Genomic DNA, 18,381 nt, shown 5'->3' on the forward strand with positions numbered 1-18,381 from the left:
CGTCACCAGGAGAACAAATTGAGGGGGGAAGATATTCTGGCAGAGGGTGATGCTCATGAAAAGGCCTAATGGAGGGTGGAAGCTGGAATTGCTAGGGGCTCGGTGGGGCTGGAGTGTAGGGTGTGTATGGAGGAATGGCAAGAAATGAGGGTGGATAACAAAGCAGGGCTCAGGTCTCGAGGCCCTTATGTGCCTTGTTATGGAACTTAGATTTTATACCCAGGGCATCGGGTAACTATTGGAGATTAGGAAAGGGAGGCCACCATCTGATTTGTATTTCAGAAGTGTGGCTGATGCACGGGAGCGGAGGAGATGACACCAAGGTCCCAGGCCCAATGGGTCTCTACTTGTCTGAGGAAAGGAGCCTTCCTTTGTAGGACTAGGATTAGGGGTTCATGAAGGGCCTTCTGACCTGTCCTGTGTCCTGATCTCCTGGCGCTCTGCCCTCATCTATACGTTGGGTTACAGCGAATCTGTTCTTCCCAATAAAAGTCCTGAAATGTATGGATCATTTACATTTGTATAACCTGGAGCAAGTTCAGGATACGCTGTCTTCTAACTTGCAATCCTTTGTGCTTTCTTACGTAAAAGAGAAAGAGATGGAATTGTAGATGGGGCACCAGGGGTTACACCAAGCTCTGAATGCGCCCAGGGAGTGTGTGGGATATGCCAGTGGCTCTGGAACTAGGGGTACGTGGACGTGGAGAGCTAGAAGGGAATCAGTTTCCAGATCCTCAAATTCCACAGGTACTCTTTCCTAAAAGCAATCTGCTTGTCTGCATTGTTTTCAGGTCTCCTTTTCAACTCTGCTTTCCTTGTTTTCTCCTTGGCTTTACTAGAGCCACTCTGAATCTTTCTGTGGTGCATTGCTTGGAAATATAAAAACCAAAAGGACAGTTGGAGAATGCCTTGTTCCTGGGAGATAGCAAGCAGAGAGAGATTAGCTAAAATAAACTGAAGGGGCGGTACCTTACAACAGACTCTTAGTATTTATTTAAAAAAAAAATACTTGTTTAATGCTAATTATGTGCCAGCTGCTCTTGTAAGGGTTTTACAGGTAATAAACTCATATCAGATCTATAAAGTAGATACTTGTTATCTTCCTTTTACAGATAAGGTTCCCAAGGCACCCAGAGGTTTAATAAGTTGCCCAAGGTCATGGGGCTATTAAGTGGCAAAATCAGGATTTGAACTCCAGCCTCTTTCCTCTAGAATTTGTGTTCTTAAGCATTATGGCACTCTACTTTGCGCCTAAGTGCCGTGGCTCTTTAGCTCCGTATTATAAAATTAGAATTGAGACCTGAGCTGGTTGTCATGGGGATGCAAATGAACTCATTTCTAGAAATTTTTAAAAATGAAAGTTGATTTTCTTACAGACAGAAAATGATTCTGGTTTGGCTGATTCGTTTGACAGTTAGGACTGGCTTTGACAATTGGATTATACAGTAGACATTTTCCATAAACTGAACAAGCTAAATCTATACCTCCAAGGTTTGGATGAAAATGTATCTAATGCGTGTGTCTAATAAAGCCAATGCCAGAAAATTCTGTCTTGGAACCTATTTAACTTGCGAAAAATAATTGTAGTTATTAACTTAAAAATGTGTCAGAGGGTCCTAGCTTTTTCAAAATTTTTATGGAGATTCATGAGCAAAATATATGAAGACTTCTGGCGTGTGGCACAAACAAACATCACGGGCCATGTGCACCCCGGTGAGGACGAGGATCCTGATCAGGTGAGGTGAAGGGACTTGTCCAGAGGTCAGCAGGAGCAGGACTGGAGGAAAACCAGAGTTTTCGGACTGCTGTAATTTCAGTGCTCTTTCTATTACTCCATTCTTCCTCCTTCCTTCTTCATTTACTAGGATGGTTTATTCAGCAGACACTTGCTGAGCCCCTACAGATGAAGTAAAAAACAAATATTTTGTATTTTTCTGAAGCTTATATTCTAATAGAAAAAGACAGACAACAAATAAACACAGCAGATATTTTTAGATAGTGATAAATGCTGGGAGCAAAGAAACAAGAGAATGCGTATGTGGGGTGGGCTCCCACCTCTGATAGGTCCGGAGAGACTTCCCAGGGAGGCGCTCTTTGTTATGAAGGAGCTAGCCTTGTGTGTCTGTGTTGGGTATGTGTGTGGGAGAGGGGCGGAGGAGAGAGGGTTAGGTAGAGGGAAGAGCACGTGCAAAGACCCGAGGCAGGAGAGAACTTGCTGTGTTCCTGGGACAGAAAGAAGGCCCTGTGGTTGCAGCACAAGGATGTGGGGGAGAGTGGTAGGAGCCGAATTCCACAAAGAATGCAGGAGCTAGGTCATGCAGGAGCTTATCAGCCACGGTAAGGCTCCTGTATTATCTCAAAGACAATGGGAAACCATTAAAGGATTTTAAGCAGAGAGCTGATATACTCTGATTTATGGTTGTGTTGTGTCTTGTTTTGGAGGGGGCAGGAGTGGAAACAGAGATGGAGACTAATTGGGAGTCTATTTCAGGCGCTCCATCTGCGATCTACTCCATGGAGGAACATGAAGATAGATAATGCTAATAAGAAGGCAGAATGGTATGGGATGTCATTCTGTCTTCTAGATCTGAGGAGGTGTGTTGGTAGATATTGCTGTGTAAGAAATCACCCCAAAGCTTAGTAGCTTAACACAACACTTTATTTTGTCATCATTCTGTGGGTCTGGAGTTTGGGCAGAGTTCAGCTGAGCAGTTCTTCTGCTCCATATCTGTCAGCTGGGGTCACACTTGGCTGTATTCAGTTGGAGGATGAGCTGGGCTGGAAGGGCCGGGCAGGCTTCACTCGTAGGTCTGGCATCTTGATGCTCTTCCACATGGCTTCTCTCCACGTGGGTAGCTCAGCCTTCCTCATAGCATGGTAGCCTCGGGGTATTCAGCCTTCTTATACGGGCATCAGCATCAGGCTTCATAGAGGGAGCGTTCCAAGAAGAACAAAAGTGGAGATTGCACGTTTCTTAAGGCCTGGCCTTGGAAAGTACCCAGCCCTACTTCCTCCATGTATTATTGGTCAAGATCAGTCACAGGGCTGGCCCAGAGTCAAAGAGAGGGGAAACAAACCCCCCCTCTTAGTGGGAGGAACAGCAAATAATAGGTTCTGTTTTTAATCTACCACACTAGATTTCTGGGAACTGAATAACCATAACCACTCTGATGATGCTGACCCACTTTTTAATCTAAATCACAGTATACTGTGCTGGAACAATTTATAGGTCTTCATTCCCCATTGAACAGGGACGGCCTGGAGACAGGAGGTAGTTGCATTTTTGTTTTTTCCTTGTGTTTCCAGAGCCTAACATATACAAGGCATTCAGAGAATGCTTTTCCAATGAATGCCCACGTCCCGTAAGAATTTATTGGTTGTCAAACAATCTTGTACATAAGGATCCCTTGGGGAGCTGTTAAAAAGGCATGCAGGGGGCCGGCTCTGTGGCCGAGTGATTAAATTCGCGCGCTCTGCTGCGGCGGCCCAGAGTTCGGATCCTGGGCGTGGACATGGCACCGCTCGTCAGGCCACGTTGAGGCGGTGTCCCACATCCCACAACTAGAAGGACCTGCAACTAAGATATACAACTATGTATCAGGGGGGTTTGAGAAATAAAGCAGAAAAAAATAATAAAAAAAAAGATTGGCAACAGTTGTTAGCCCAGGTGCCAATCCTTAAAAAAAAAAAAAAAAAAGGAAGATGGTAACAGTTGTTAGCCTAGGGGCCAATCTTTAAAAAAAAAAAAAGGCATGCCGATTCCTGGGCAAGACCCGTGCCCAGACCCCCTGAATCTAGCTGTCCAGGGCAGGAGTTTTCCATCTTAGCTGCACTTTAAAAAGCTCAGACATCAGCACTTTTTTACAATCTCTTCAGACAATTCTGGTACATAGCCAAGGTTTAGAAGCGCTGACTAGAGTCAGAACCAGCCGTCTTCACCTAACTTCCCCCAGATAATCCTGACCTAGGTGGCCTATGATACGGCCACCAGCTGTCCTCGGTTTGCCCAAGACTGTCCTGATTTTAGAACCCCAAGTCCCACATTCCAAGAAATCTCCAGTTCCCTGCAAACGGGCACAGTTGGTCATTATCAACTGACCACTATTTAAGAAACATTGTAGGTGAGGCAGTAAAGCCTTTTTGGAAAATACCTACAAATATCTAATGAAAGCAATGATTCTGCCTGCTTGCTTAAGGGACTGGAGTGGCATCATAATGCCATCAGATAGAGCCAACGCCTTGTGTTAAGGGGGTCAGGGTTTCCTTCAGCCCTGTGCTCTGGTATGCTCGGTCTATTGACCTAGTTAATAGTGTGTCTGTCTTTGGGAATTCTGCCAGGCTCTATTCCTCAGGGTACATGAGGCAGCTGTGAAAGCCTGACCACGGTCAATAGATGACGTATTGAGGATAGTGTGAGATACAGGATGAAGTTCTTGTGCCTCCACACCAGTGTGTGTTATTATTACTGTTATTCATATTACATTGGGATACAAAGCTGTATGTAGTATCTTAACTAGCTCTGTGGGGAACCGGCGTGGCATAGTAGAGAGGCCCAAGATCTGGCCTCAGAAAAAGTGTGCCTCAGCTTTGCAGTGAGTAAGTATGTAATCACAGGTGTCTCTTTTTGCCTTAGTTGTTCATCTGTAAAATGGGATTAATAATAATCACTTCTAGGGCTGGCCCAGTGGTGCAGCGGTTAAGTGCACATGTTCTGCTTCCGTGGCCCAGGGTTCACTGGTTCGGATCCCAGGTGCGGACATGGCACTGCTTGGCAAGCCATGCTGTGGCAGGCGTCCCACATATAAAGTAGAGGAAGATGGGCACGGATGTTAGCTCAAGGCCAGTCTTCCTCAGCGAAAAGAGGAGGATTGGCAGCAAATGTTAGCTCAGGGCTAATCTTCCTCAAAAAAAAAAAAAAAAAAAAAGACTTCTTGGCAGGGCATCTGGGAGGATCCATTGAAAGTATGCAAGTGAAAGTGGTTCTATAAACTGGGAAGGGGAGGTATCATGACTGTCTTTGAATGAGAGAGACACAAGGAATGACGCTGCTGAGAGGCCTTGCACACGGCCAAGGCCCTGGTTCCCCACCCTGAACCACAGCCACAGTTGTGGGGTTGCAGGGGAGTAGCTTTCCACACGCAGTGGGCATGCAGAGACCTCCGGAGGCAGCCTGGCTCTGCCCGAGCGGCCTTCACCATTGAGGGCAAGTGTGCTTTGCTTCAGGAAGAAGGGAAACTTTTGGAAAAGGGGGGTTTGTGAAGGCATTTTTTGTTTTTAAATCTTTTGCGTATTTATTCCATGTGAATCCTCAGAGATGTAGCAAAGAGAAAACAACCACAACCACGAACCCATAATATCGAAAAGCAGTTCTTAATTTCTGTAGCTAAAAAAGCAGTCTTTCAGGCTACAACCACAGAGAGACTGCTGCAGGCCCCTGGAGCCGGGCATGATGATGGCTTGCGGTGCGATGAGGAGGCTGTTAATCTCTGTGGCCCAGGAGCCCAGTCTGTGGCCTCTCCAGTTACCCACGTTGCCTGGCAATGCCACCAAAAGCCTCCCCACCAGGCCTAACTGGGCAGCAATTTGGTACACCCAGCACAGCCTGCTGCCCAGCCTCCTGGGCTGCCCAGCCACATCAAGGCTGGCCTCAGCCTCTGCAAGGGCCCGCCTGGTACCGATGAATGGGTGGGGCCAGCTGTATGAAAAAACAATTCAGATATTTAAAATCTACTTGTCTGAATGCAGCTAGGAAAGCAGCACGAGCTAATGATCGAACGTCTCTTCTGCCAATGAGGAGTTGTCCTAAGATTGGTGGCCTTGGCAGTGCTCTCCTGGGTGAGGTGACGAAGGGAAGGTGAGCCTGACTTAGTCCTTCGGGTTCTCAGAGAGGCAAATTCTTTTCCTTTCCTGGATGCCTGTCTCCATCTTGACTTCCTGTGGCAGCAGTGGGAGTGGCGGGGATTCCCAGCCCCATTTTCAGGGCTGGTGACCTGCCAATTCTTCTATAGCTCTCATCTGGGAACTCCCAGGGTCTAGTGTGGGTCTGTCTGGGGAGCTGGAGAAAGACGAGGGAGATTAGGGCAGAGGGGAAGATGGCATGAAAATAATCAAAATGAAGATGTACACTTCTTTAACACTTGACCTAGAAATCACAGGCAAACGAACATGTGGGGTCTTTGAAGTCAGGCGCCCTGGGCTCCTCTCTCAGCCCTTCCCTCACTGGCAGTGTGACCTTGATCAAGTTACTCCTGAAGCCTGAGTTTCCTTATCCGTAAAGTGGGGATGTTATTATCCTGCCTTACAAGGTTGTTGTGAAAATTAATGAAGAGAATGCTCATAAAGTGTTTAGCATAGAACCTGGCACACAGGACATGCTCACTATTATGACAACTTTTATTATTTCAATTACAATAATTCTCTAAGATACTGAGGGGAGAGAGGGGCTCTATTTTACAGCTGAGGAAACTGAACCCTAGTGAAATGAAGTGTGGATTCTGGGAGCAGAACTCGCGTCTTCACAGTGCTGAGCACAAGGAGTGGTGTTCCTCAAAGATAGGTGACGAGCCCTTTTGTAGCCATTCGAGCATGGTGGCTCTGCAGGTCTCCTCTGACAGCTCAGCGATGGCGGGATGATAATGGGGGCGGTGTGCAGAGGAAAGGGGCGGTGGGAGGTGCTTTGCAGTATAAAATGATACAAGACTCAGTTAATGTGATGTGGAGAGAATTCCTCCTTCCAGTATTCTTTCAAATAAACTTGTTACTTTGGAATAATTGTAGATTTACAGAAAAGTTGCATAGAGTTTGTTTATCCTTTACTCAGATACAAGTATTTTCTGACCACCTCCTGTGCGGCAGGAGCTTACGGGGCACAAGGAATACAGCAATAAAACTGTCGCTGCCCTCCATCAGAGGGTCAGAGCATGTGAGACGCAGATCCTGAGTTTGTGGTTCTCAACGATGCTGATGCATCCACTTCACTGCTATACTTGTCAGAAATCTGCTAAATCTATTAACTTAGTTTCTTCAGGACTGGAGCCCGGGAATCTGGATGAAGACCAATGCTGGAAACCAGATGCCTGATGGGATGCTGAGGCATAGCCTGTTTCGGGAGCTACTGGTCTAGTGCAGACTGTTCACTGTGCAGGTGAGAGAACTGTGGCTGGAACCGGGAAGGGACTTGCTCCGCGTCACGTAGCCAAGAAGTGGCAGAGCCTGGACCAGAAAACAGGTCTCTTGGTTCTGTGCTCTCCTCACACAATGTCTCCCAAATACCTCACAAGAAACGAGTATTCCTTGCAACAGGAAGACCCCAGATAGAGTGGAGAAGAGTTTCTTGGCTATTCAGGTATATTAGCTAAGTTCTTGGTTGCAAGAGGAGGAAGCTGATTCTGGCCGACTACCGTAGTAAATGAATTTTAGTGAAAGCACATTGGGTAGTAAAAGAAAAACTATTTCTCTACTCCTTTCACACTCCTGACACCGAATGTGCGGGTTTTCCTCACCATGCAATTCTGACACTAACTACCCCACAGGTTCAAGGCTAAGTCCCCCAAGACTGCTCCCTACTTCAGATACCAATTGCAAGGCTGGGCTTCCAGTACTTTTGACTGACTGGATATAAATTGGGGGTTTCTACGACCACCTCCTCGGGTTCAGTAATTTGCTAGAACAGCTCACAGAACTCAGGAGATGGCTTTACTTACTATTATCAGTTTATTAGAAAGGATACAATTCAGGAACAGCCAAATGGAAGAGATGCATAGGGCAAGGTATGTGGGAAGGGATGCAGAGCTTCCACGCCCTCTCTGGGTGCCTCACTCTTGCAGCACCTTGATGTGCTCATCAACTTGGAAGCTCCAAACTCCTTTGTTTAGTGTTTTTATGAAGGCTCCATTACGTATGCATGATTGATTCAATTATTGACCTTTGGTGATTAAACTCAATGTCTAACCCTTCACCTCTTCTCAGAGGTGGGGGCTGAAAGTTCCAACCCTCTAATCACATGATTACTCCCCCCCTTCCCCCCCTCCCCCCCACTAGCAGCGGTCCTCCCAAGGTCACTTCATTAGCATAAGCTCTGGTATGGTTGGAAGGGGCTTATTATAAATAACAAAAGGTGTTTCTCTCACCCCTATCATTCAGGAAATTCCAAAGGTTTTAGGAGCTCTGTGCCAGGAAATGGAGAGCAAATATACATTTCTTAGTATATCACAGTATCACAGGTAGGTCACAAAATCACTAGAAGGCTGCAGAAACAAAGTTTGGGAAATAAGCAGAAACAAAGGGGGCCCAGGCACCTAGAACTACCCCAAAATCACATCACAGAGCCAGGGAGGTGAAGACAGTCCCACTGCTGCTGTTGCATGCTTGCTGCTGCAGCCTGTGTCAAAGATACAGCTGGCACTGGATGCCGGATGCCACACTGACCCCAATGGCAAGGCTGGACACCAGATACTGCTGCTGCTGTGACTGCACAAAACTGGGGTTCTCTTGCCTGATGTGCATCAACGGCCAAGTAATTGCAGCATCGGCCTTTGGGAAAAGAGATGAGCTTTATTCTGGGAGATCCATCTGTAGGGAGGCAGTGGCTGTATGCCCGCAGATCTATCTCCCTCATTCAGGATTTGCGGCAAAATTTAAGAGGTTAGGGAGAGCTGGCTGGCACGCAGAAGTGCTGGAGGGACGTGTTTTGATCGGTGGGCTTCAAGCATTTAGGGTAAGGTTTTCAACATTTGTGATGAGGTTCTAAACTTTTGTGATGGGGTTCTAAACATTCGTGATGAGATGGGGAAGGGATTCTAACACTGGATCTTCCTGAATGGGGGACCTCTCGCTTCTAATAAGTGTGCCACATTCAAGTTCCAGTCATGTCCCGATCCTTTGGTTCCAGATCACTTCAGGTTAAGATTTCTTCTTCTGCACGTGCTCTGGCTACGTGACTCTGCACATTTTCTGAAAGAGAATTCTTTTTTCTTTTTTTTTCAGGAAGACTAGCCCTGAGCTAACATCCGTGCCCATCTTCCTCTACTTTATATGTGGGATGCCTGCCACAGTATGGCTTGATAAGTGGTGTGTAGGTCTGTTCCCAGGATCTGAACTGTCGAATCCTGGGCTGCCAAAGTGGAATGCACGAACTTAACCATTGCACCATTGTGCCAGCCCCTGAAAGAGAATTCCTAATCACTCTGTTCATAAGAGATGGAGTCAGGGCTGGCCCCGTGGTGGAGTGGTTAAGTTCATGCGCTCCGCTTCAGCAGCCTGGGGTTTTGCAGGTTCGGATCCTGGGCGTGGATATGCCACTGCTCATCAGGCCATGCTGAGGTGGTGTCCCACACGGCACAACAGAAGGCCCTATGACTAGAATATACAACTGTGTACTGGGGGGCTTTGGGGAGAAGAAGAAGAAGAAGAAGAAAAAAAAGATTGGTAACAGATGTTAGCTCAGTGCCAATCTTTTTTTTTAAAAAAAAGAGAGATGGGGTGGGTTGAACTGGTCCTGGAGGGCCCGAGGTTACACTGCAGCTTTACAGTGCACAGCTTATGAAGAATTTTTCCCATCCCCAGCTCCAGCCTCAAAAATCCTAAGCAAATGCAGCTGACTGGTCAAGTCTAGTGCACAGACCTGAGCCCTCGCTGCCGCCTGGGGACCTGGAAACGTGAAGATTGGGCATTTTTACCTTCTGTGGTGGTAAGTGGTGCCTGCTGCCCACCAAGACTCACGAGCTGAGAAATTCCCCAAGAAAACTGACGTGGTCACTACGTGTTAGCAAAAGAATACACTGGAAGTCTTTGACATTCGCAGATTCAACACTCACAGTTTTTGTGTTTCCTTAGCTACCCTCAAAGGCCCATTGTGAACGAACGTGAGTTGAGTGACCGGCTTTGCCTGCACCAGTCATTTACTAGTCAGCCAGCCAGGCCCACCGGTCCACCTTGACATCTGATGTGACTTCACTATTCGCTACTAGTTTAAGCCTTTGTGTAACGTGCACACGGTGACTAAAACCTTTTATCCTGTTGCAGGAGTAGAAAAGACTCATACAAATAAATCCCTTGATAATGCCAGTGATAGAGATGAAAAGAAAGGGAAGAAGAAGTCTAAGAAAGTGACTTTTTTTTTTTTTTTGCCACAAATAGAAGTTTCGGCATGGAATGTCAAGTTCAGTGGTGTCTAGGATCTTGATATCAAGAGATCCACCATGTGTATCACAGAAATACAAGGAAAAGAGCTTTGGGAAGTTGTTTTAATGAGTGCTTCAGCCAGTGCAGAAACTGATCTTTAAGAGAGAGATTAAACTTCACTAAAAGATGAACAGAGGGAGAACTAACTAACCAAGTTTTCTTTTTCGTTTCTTCTTTGGAAACTTGGGCACGAAGTGTTGAACATGGTTAGTACTCCTCACACGAATTTTATAAATAACTTTACTTCTGCATTTATAGAATCATTTAGGGTCTGAAATGGAATCTCTTAAAATTTTCTGGCTGTAATTTATAACCTAATTTTGGGAAAGGCTATGTGGTATATAGTGAATTAGGGCACCAGGAAGGTCCTTGGGAAAATCCCTTGCTAGTGCCAAGGGTCTTTTGTGTAAATCTCCTTAGGGAAATCTCTTTTTATACAAAATTTTTTTAAAAGGCAAGTGGCTGTTCTGGGTAAATGAGTACAGCTCTGCCCTTTCCAATCCTTGGCCGACACACTGGCCCCGTGACTCATAACATGAGCAATGCTTATACCAGATAAGATCGGGAGGTAGGCAAGTTCTTTCTACTTCTCCTCTTAAGAATACTTGCCAACCACGAAGGGAAGGACTTTGGGTCTTGGTGTGCAGGGGGACATCTCCATGTTTAAGGCTATGCGTCTTTTCTACTTCTCCAACATTCTTTTTAACAAGCTACCTCAGTTGTTCCCTACCGGTAGGATGAGAACATTTCACAGCCGTGCAACCCAGTTTTGGTCTGTGTGTGTGTGGTTTCAACAAAGAGTTGGCAGCCACTTGCTGCAGATAAGAGGTAGGAGGTGAGGCATAACATCAAAGCCAACATTCAAGAAGGCTCGAGAAACCTGCATGATCTTTGCTTAGTGAGTAAGAAAGCACAGTCAGTGCAGTAAATAATTCCACTCAAGGGCTGGCCCAGTGGCACAGCGGTTAAGTTTGCACGCTCCGCTTCAGTGGCCTGGGGTTCATGGGTTCAGATCCTGGGTGTGGACTTACACACCCCTTATCAAGTCATACTGTGGCAGGTGTCCCACATATAAAGTAGAGGAAGATGGGCACAGATGTGTGCTCAGGGCCAGTCTTCCTCAGCAAAAAAAAAAAAAAAAAAAAAGAGAGAGAGAGAGAGGGATTGGCAGCAGATGTTAGCTCAGGCTAATCTTCCTCAAAAATAAAAAATAATAATTCCACTCAATGAGTAATATTGTGATGAGAGTGACCAAGTAAATAATTTGATAGTTGTGTATCCTTTTATATCTCTGTGGGACTATAATGTGTTGTAATCATTGCTGACTTGCTTTGAGACTCCTGCTACATTCAGTTGGGCCTCCCAAAATTCTGGTAATCTAAAGTGTGTTTCCAGGGACTCTATCCCAGCTTTGACCTATAGAACCCATGGAGTATACAAGCCACACCAATGCCAGGACAAAATTAATGACCTTAGGATAGACTTGCTTTGTGAGGCCACAGGGAGGGAAACCTTGGACCCAGGAGCAGAAGTGCGGGTGAGCAGTTTTCAGCCCAGTGTAAGGAAGAACTACCTAAGAATTAGAACTGTCGGAAAATGCAATGACCCTAGTGAAGCCTATTTACATCCTTTGTAATTTTTCACCACCATGAATAGTTCTGCACCGGACGTCCTTGAAATACGGCTTTGTGTATTTGCTTGAATGCATTTGTAGGATAGATTTCTAGGAGTAGGATGGTTCTGTGGAAAGGTATATGCCCTTCATCTTTTATAGATGCTGCGCAATTGCCTTCCAAAAAGGCTTCACCAATTTACACCTCATAAATTGCGCTCATTTCCACATAGCCTCATAAGTATGGATCAGTCTTTTTCATTGTCACCAATCTGATCAGTAATCCCTTCCATCGATCCATCCATCCACACACCCACCCATCCTTCCATAGCCAATGATAGCTAACAACTACGGAGTGTTTCCTCCATGCCAGATACTACCCTAAATGCTTTACAGGCATTATCTCAAATGTTCTTCCCAACACTGCTGAGGTAAGCGCTATTATCATTCCCACTTTAAGATGGAGTCTGAGGGTTTCCCAGTAAGTTAAACACAAGATTAGCACATGACCCAGCAATTCTGCTCCTAGGAATATACCCCAAAAGAAGTGAAAACACGTGTTCAAACAAAACTTGTACAGGGATGTTCACAGGAGCTCTATTCACAGTAGCCAAAATGTGGAAACAATCCAGATGTCCTTCAACAGATAAAACAGATTAAGTGTATTTTACCCCAATTTTCAAAAAATGTAATTTGAGGCTCAGAGAATTTAAGTGACCTATCTAAGGTTACTTCCAGCTGATATGTGGTAGAGCTGTGTTTTAATCTCAGTCATTTGGCTCCATGGCTTATGGTTTAAAAAAAAATTACAGTGAAAAACTTTATTTTGGGCTATTTAGGAAGTCTGGATACATTAGGCTAAGCTGAAAATATCAGTAGCATCATACCACTTATTAAGCATAATTATTAAGTGACAAACACTATATTCTATTCAGCCTTCACGATGACCTTGAAAGTTTAGTATTATTGCTTAGTTTTTTTGTGTAAGGGTAGTAAAATATATGTAACATAAAATTTATCGTTTTAACCATTTTCAAGTGTACAGTTCAGCGGCCTTAACTAGGTTTACATTGTTGTGCAACCATCACCACTATCCATCTCCAGAACTTTTTCATCTTCCCAAACTAAAACTCTGTACCCATTAAACAGATAACTCCCCATTCCCCTCCCCTGCCAGCCCCTGGTGCCCACCATTCTAGGCTCATGGTGCCAGGCCCAGGGCTATTGATTGGGGCTGCCAAGAAGAATAAGACATGGCCATTCCCCAGGTTTGTCTGGCATCAAAGCTTGTGCTCCTGTCCTCTAGTGACTCTGACATTATGCCTGTCTTCATCAAGTTAGAGAAGTCCATTTGTAGGATGAGAGCCTTGTTGTTGAAGCGTGCAGAAAGGATGCCTGTGGCTGGGGAGTGGGAGAAGGAAGTCAGTGAATGGAATATGGTTGAGATGAAGGGGCTGAGATGGGGATGAAGGGATTTCAATAGGGAGGTCTGTCAGGAGGGTCAAAGACAAGGAGAACTGGGAACATACTGCTTGTCCTCTCTTTACTTTCACAGATTCTTCTAGGGGTGCATGAGATTTTGCATAGGGATGTGCTTTGAAATGCCAAGGATGCTCTATGTATATCATTAGGACTCTTGCACCACTGCTGAAGTGGACTTGTTTGAAGGACATAACTCATGGGAGCAGTTTCATTGGGGGATGCAGATGACAAGATGGTTAGTGGGTACAAACCCCTCCTTCAAGACACTGGGCCACAAAAGGGAGGGGAGAAATAACACAGTGGTTGAGACTTCAGGGTCAAGAAAATGTCTCATAGATACGACTTTCTTTGGTTTTTAAAATTAGAATAGTAATACATACTTTTAAAAAATCGAATATAAACACAGAGGTGAATTTCTCATGAAACTAACAAAGCTTAAGCTTCAGGCCTCTTACTCACACGACCTTCCAAGGTCTTGTATCTCCTTTTGTAATTTTTTTATTTTGTAGTTTTAATTTTATATATTTTTTCTCAGAGAAAACTCCCCAAATTGTTTAAGCTTCAGGCTCCACAAAACGTGGACCCACTCTCTCATAGAGAGCAAAAGTCTAATGAAATCCCACCATGTGGATATAATCATGGTTAATTCTCATATTTTTTTCCTGTGTGTTAGTACATTACTTTTTACAAAAGTTGGATTGTACTCTATGTACTATTTTGCAGTACTTTTTCTCTTAATATATTTGAGGCCCCTCACCTTTTTTTTTGATCACAGAAACACTTGATAGAGTGATTTAAATAGGTTAGCCGGGGTAAAAGTAACAGAACCAAACCAAAAGGAGGATAGTACAGATAGCACCATGGCACAGGGAGAGGAAAGAGTATTTAAATCAGCCCTCATTATTATAGACGTGCTGTCCCCATATCCCATGCATCTGCTTGGTATCTGCAATTACTGTATAATTATTTGTGTAATTTTTATTAACCCCTGTCTCATGCATTACACTGGAAACATTTTGTGATAAGGATGGTGGCCTGACACGTAGTAGGTATCAATAGATATCAACTGCTATCTGTCAATAGATATTGATGGTTGAATGGTTGAATGGTTGAATGTTGAAGATTGAGTTCGAGGGAATACTGGGTGTGGAAATTAGTAGGAACTCAGCCAAGAATTTCGGGTGTCAGAGAGTTGTTGGGAAGGTGTGTTTTAGGGTGTTGAAACTGTACCTGGAGAACCATCAAGGAATGGCCTTCTTAATTCAAGTGTGCTGCAGAATGGCCAGTGGTGATATTTCAGAAAGGATACTGATAATTTAGAAAGAAAGATGTAGGTTTGAATCTTAAGGAAGTGATGTGGTTTTTTTGGGAGGTGAGGGGTGAGAAGCTCAGTGCTTTATCTATAAATGGGGCTACAAACCCCTACCTCTTGGCGTTGTTGGAGTCCAATGAGTCAATAGATGTGACAGTCCCCAGCCTAGTGCCTGATAAACAGTAGATGCCCAATAAATGATTTTTGATTCTGAATCAGAAACCAGAGACCTGGGAGTAGAAACAAGATGAAACTAAAAAGGGAAAGGAGACCGCTTACTTAAACTAGATGAAACAGAGTTCAGTTACGCAGTGTGCATAGTTTGGGCTCTGAGATGCATCACCTCAGGGCAAAGTCATGTCTTTCACTGATGGTTGACTTGAAAGTCAGTAGCAGAGGGGAAGGAAGGGGTATATGAGGTGGTGTTGCCATTCCAAGACTCCAGTCCTTTCCCTTGGCTGGTGGCAGGAGATGAAACTAGAAGTGACCCCTGGGAGCCCTCTCTTTCATTTGAAGAGACCCTAGTACTTTGTTACAATTACACACTGGTGATGAATTATGGATATTATGAGTATTAGAGCACCAGTTGCCTTCTGTTAATGCACAGCAAACACCTTGGAAACCAATGGTTGAGCCAGAGAGCCCAGGAAAGAGCCATGGCCTGAAGACTACAGGGCCATCTGTTTTTCCCTGACATTCATGTACCTTTCAGGTGGAGATAGGACCCAGGACAATGGCTGCTGCTCATGATTTGGAAATGGAGGATATGAATCTAAATATGGATAGAGCCATGAAAGAAGAGCTGGAGGAAGAGAAGATGAGAGAGGATGGGGGAGGTAAAGACCCCTTCAAAAATAAAAAGGTCCACAGGATTGTCTCAAAATGGATGCTTCCTGAAAAGGCCCGAAGAACGTACTTAGAGAGAGCTAACTGCCTCCCACCCCCTGTGTTCATCATCTCCATCAGCCTTGCCGAGGTAAGTTTCTTGGGTGGCGGGCACTAGTGCACGTACTGCTGGGAGCTGCAAGCAAACTTGGGGTTTAGATCAGATCTAGATAAGAGACTGGAAAATATGCAAGAAGAGAGCCCGGGGGTGGGAAGAACAACGCACAGACTCGACCTCAGCCTCTCCAGAGTTCTCTTCCCAGGTTTTTCCTATGTTCCCAGTCACTTTCTGCCAAGGGGTGAGTTTTACTTTTCAAACAAAACCCCTGCCCAGCAGACTGCAACTTAAGGGTCTTCGTTTCATTTTAGTTGCGGTCGGGGGGTGGGGGATGGGGGGGATTTAGAAACCAATAATCTTGGGGTTTCAAATTCATCTGATCTTGTGAACCAACTTTGATTGATTGATAACGTCTGTCTGGAGACACATGTTTAGAAGAGTTATGGGCTGACTCCAAATTTTAGGAGGAAAAAAATGAGATCCTCTAACGATGTCTACTATGGGCAGTGCACAGTGAGCTAAAGCTAAAGACTCTCATCTAGTCAGCCCTCTTGTTTTCCAGAAAAGAGTGAAAGGTCCAGAGAGGTGGCATCATCTGCCCAAGGTCACATACTGAGTGATTGGGCCGGGACTGGGCTTTTCCTGAGCCACGTCATACCTACTTTCCCCCTACACCGTGGTGTCTCATAAAGGAATTGGCAGAGGATGGCTACCTGTGGGGTGTGACTTCAGGGGCATTAGGAAGTCCCTACTGTAATCCTCTTAATTCCCACTGATGCCTCAACTTCCTTATCAGGGACTGTATTAGTCAGGATTCTTTAGAGAAACAGAACCAATAGGATGTGTCCACAGACACATGCACTCATACACACACACACACACACACACACATTATCTATCTACACATGCAAATATATATCGAGAGAGAGAGATTGATTGATTTTAAGGAATTGGCTCATGCAGTTGTGGAGGGAGGCTTGGCAAGTTCAAAATCCACATGGTAGGCCAGCAGACTGGAGACCTAGAGAGTAAGAGTTGCAGCTGGAGTCCGAAGGCCATCTGCTGGCAGAATTCCCTCTTGCTCAGGGAAGGTCAGTCTTTGTTCTCTTAAGGCCTTCAACTGATTGGATGAGGCCCACCCACATTGTGAAGGGTAATCTGCTTTACTCAAAGTCTACCGAGTTAAATGTTAATTTCATCTAAAAAATACCTTCACAGAAACATCTAGAATAACGTTTGACCAAATATCTGAGAACTGTGGTCTAGCAAAGTTGACACATAAAATTAACTATCACAGGGATCTATCTAGCCTCCTATGGCTCTGACAAAGATAAGGCTAATGCGTAAAGACTCCTGGGAGAAGCTGTTGTCAAGGCTGTTTTGGTTGGAGGGACATAGCTCTGAATTTTCTTAACGGGTTTTAGTGTGAGACAGCCCACAGCTAGGAAGCCATCAGGATTCTTTCTGCTTCTCACCACCCTGCCTCATGTTACCCTTCCAGCCCGTGGATTGGCTGGCCTGCCCGTGGTCCACTCAGCTGTGTGCCTGGTGGAGAAGAATGAGATAAGGTCACGTGGTACAAACGTGACTGCCACAGTCAGTGCTATGGAGAGGGCAGTTTTCCACATTGTGGAGCAGGTGCTAAGATATCCGGCTCTCACAGAAATCTCCGTTTTTTTATTAAAAATTTGTTTAAATAAAATTTTCATTTTGGAATAATTTTAGCTTTATAGAAAAGTTGCAAAGATAGTACAGAGAGTTCCTGTACATCCCTCACCCAATTTCTCCCATTGTTCACATCTTACATTTCCATAGTACCTTTGTCGAAACTAACATTGGTACATTATGTTCTATTAACTAAACTCCAGACTTTATTTGGATTTCACCAGTTTTTCCATTATTGTCCTCTTTCTGTGCCTCCTGTACCTGCCAACCCCGGGTATCACATTGCATTTGGTTGTCATAACTCCGCAGTCTCCTCTGATCTGTGGCAGTTTCTCAGTCTTTGTTTTTCACAACTTTGATGGTTTTGAGGAGTACTGGCCAGGTATCTTGGAGAATATCCCCTAATCTGGGTTTGTCTGATGTTTTTCTCATGATTAGACTGGAGTTATGAGTTTTGGGGAAGAGCATCACAGAGGTGAAGTGCCCTTCTCATCACATCAGGGACGAGGGGACATCCTCATCACATCCCTGGTGACATGAGCCTTCACCACTTGGTTGAGCTCGTGTCTGCCAGGTTTCTCCACTGTAAAGTTACTATTTTTCCCTTCCCCTACTCCAGTCTCTGGAAGCCAGCCATGACTTCATTTCATACTAACTTATAAATAAAAGACCAAATGGTGCGGGTGGGAAGACGAGGGCAGTGGGTATATAAGGAAGGAAAGGAGGTCAGAAAGAGTCATCTGTCCAGTCTGCGTCAGGGCTGCTCCTGACCACTGGAGGAAGCAGGCTATGACCACAGTCACAGGGTCAGACATCCGGCAGGGAAATGTAGTTCCTGTCATCTCCTGAGCGAATGCTACGGAGTGGCCCACTTGAGAGCTAAGCATTTGAAACACAGTTAGTGCCCGTGGGCTTTGATGGGGCCACTCTCTGGGGAAGGGGTGGTTAACATTCATGTCTGCCCCTCCCTGTCAGCTGGCAGTGTTTATTTACTATGCTGTGTGGAAGCCTCAGAATCAGTGGATCACCCTGGACACGGGCATCTTGGAGAGTCCCTTTATCTACAGTCCCGAGAAGAGAGAGGAAGCCTGGAGGTTTATCTCATACATGCTGGTACATGCTGGGTAAGGAATGACGCTTAAGTCACTGATGTCGGAGGGGCCCATAAGTATTGTAACCCGTAAC

The 18,381-nt window shown here is 45.1% G+C and overlaps 1 protein-coding gene and 1 long non-coding RNA gene across 10 annotated transcripts in view; one reads left to right on the plus strand and one right to left on the minus strand.

The window, feature by feature from the left end:
• RHBDL2 (rhomboid like 2) overlaps positions 1-18,381 on the plus strand; it is a 49,960-nt gene that overhangs the window by 2,306 nt on the left and 29,273 nt on the right. For 3 of the 9 annotated variants that reach the window (XM_070610301.1, XM_070610296.1, XM_070610304.1), the window contains exons 1-5: positions 5,629-5,854; positions 7,019-7,144; positions 9,565-9,688; positions 15,301-15,564; positions 18,172-18,320. In XM_070610301.1, the coding sequence (XP_070466402.1) occupies positions 15,322-15,564; positions 18,172-18,320 (392 nt within the window). In that variant the 5' untranslated portion in view covers positions 5,629-5,854; positions 7,019-7,144; positions 9,565-9,688; positions 15,301-15,321. Of the gene's footprint in view, positions 1-5,628; positions 5,855-7,018; positions 7,145-9,564; positions 9,689-15,300; positions 15,565-18,171; positions 18,321-18,381 lie in introns of those variants that run through there. The other 6 variants (XM_008520644.2, XM_070610300.1, XM_070610303.1 and 3 more) reach the window with 3 other exon arrangements.
• The window catches only part of LOC103551233 (uncharacterized), a 64,024-nt gene continuing 46,613 nt past the window's right edge, over positions 971-18,381 (minus strand). The window contains exon 3 of the long non-coding RNA XR_011537454.1: positions 971-1,897. This is a non-coding gene — a long non-coding RNA (uncharacterized lncRNA). The remainder of the gene's footprint in view (positions 1,898-18,381) is intronic.

This window comes from Equus przewalskii, chromosome 2, assembly GCF_037783145.1.
Source record: "Equus przewalskii isolate Varuska chromosome 2, EquPr2, whole genome shotgun sequence".
Taxonomy (NCBI): domain Eukaryota; kingdom Metazoa; phylum Chordata; class Mammalia; order Perissodactyla; family Equidae; genus Equus; species Equus przewalskii.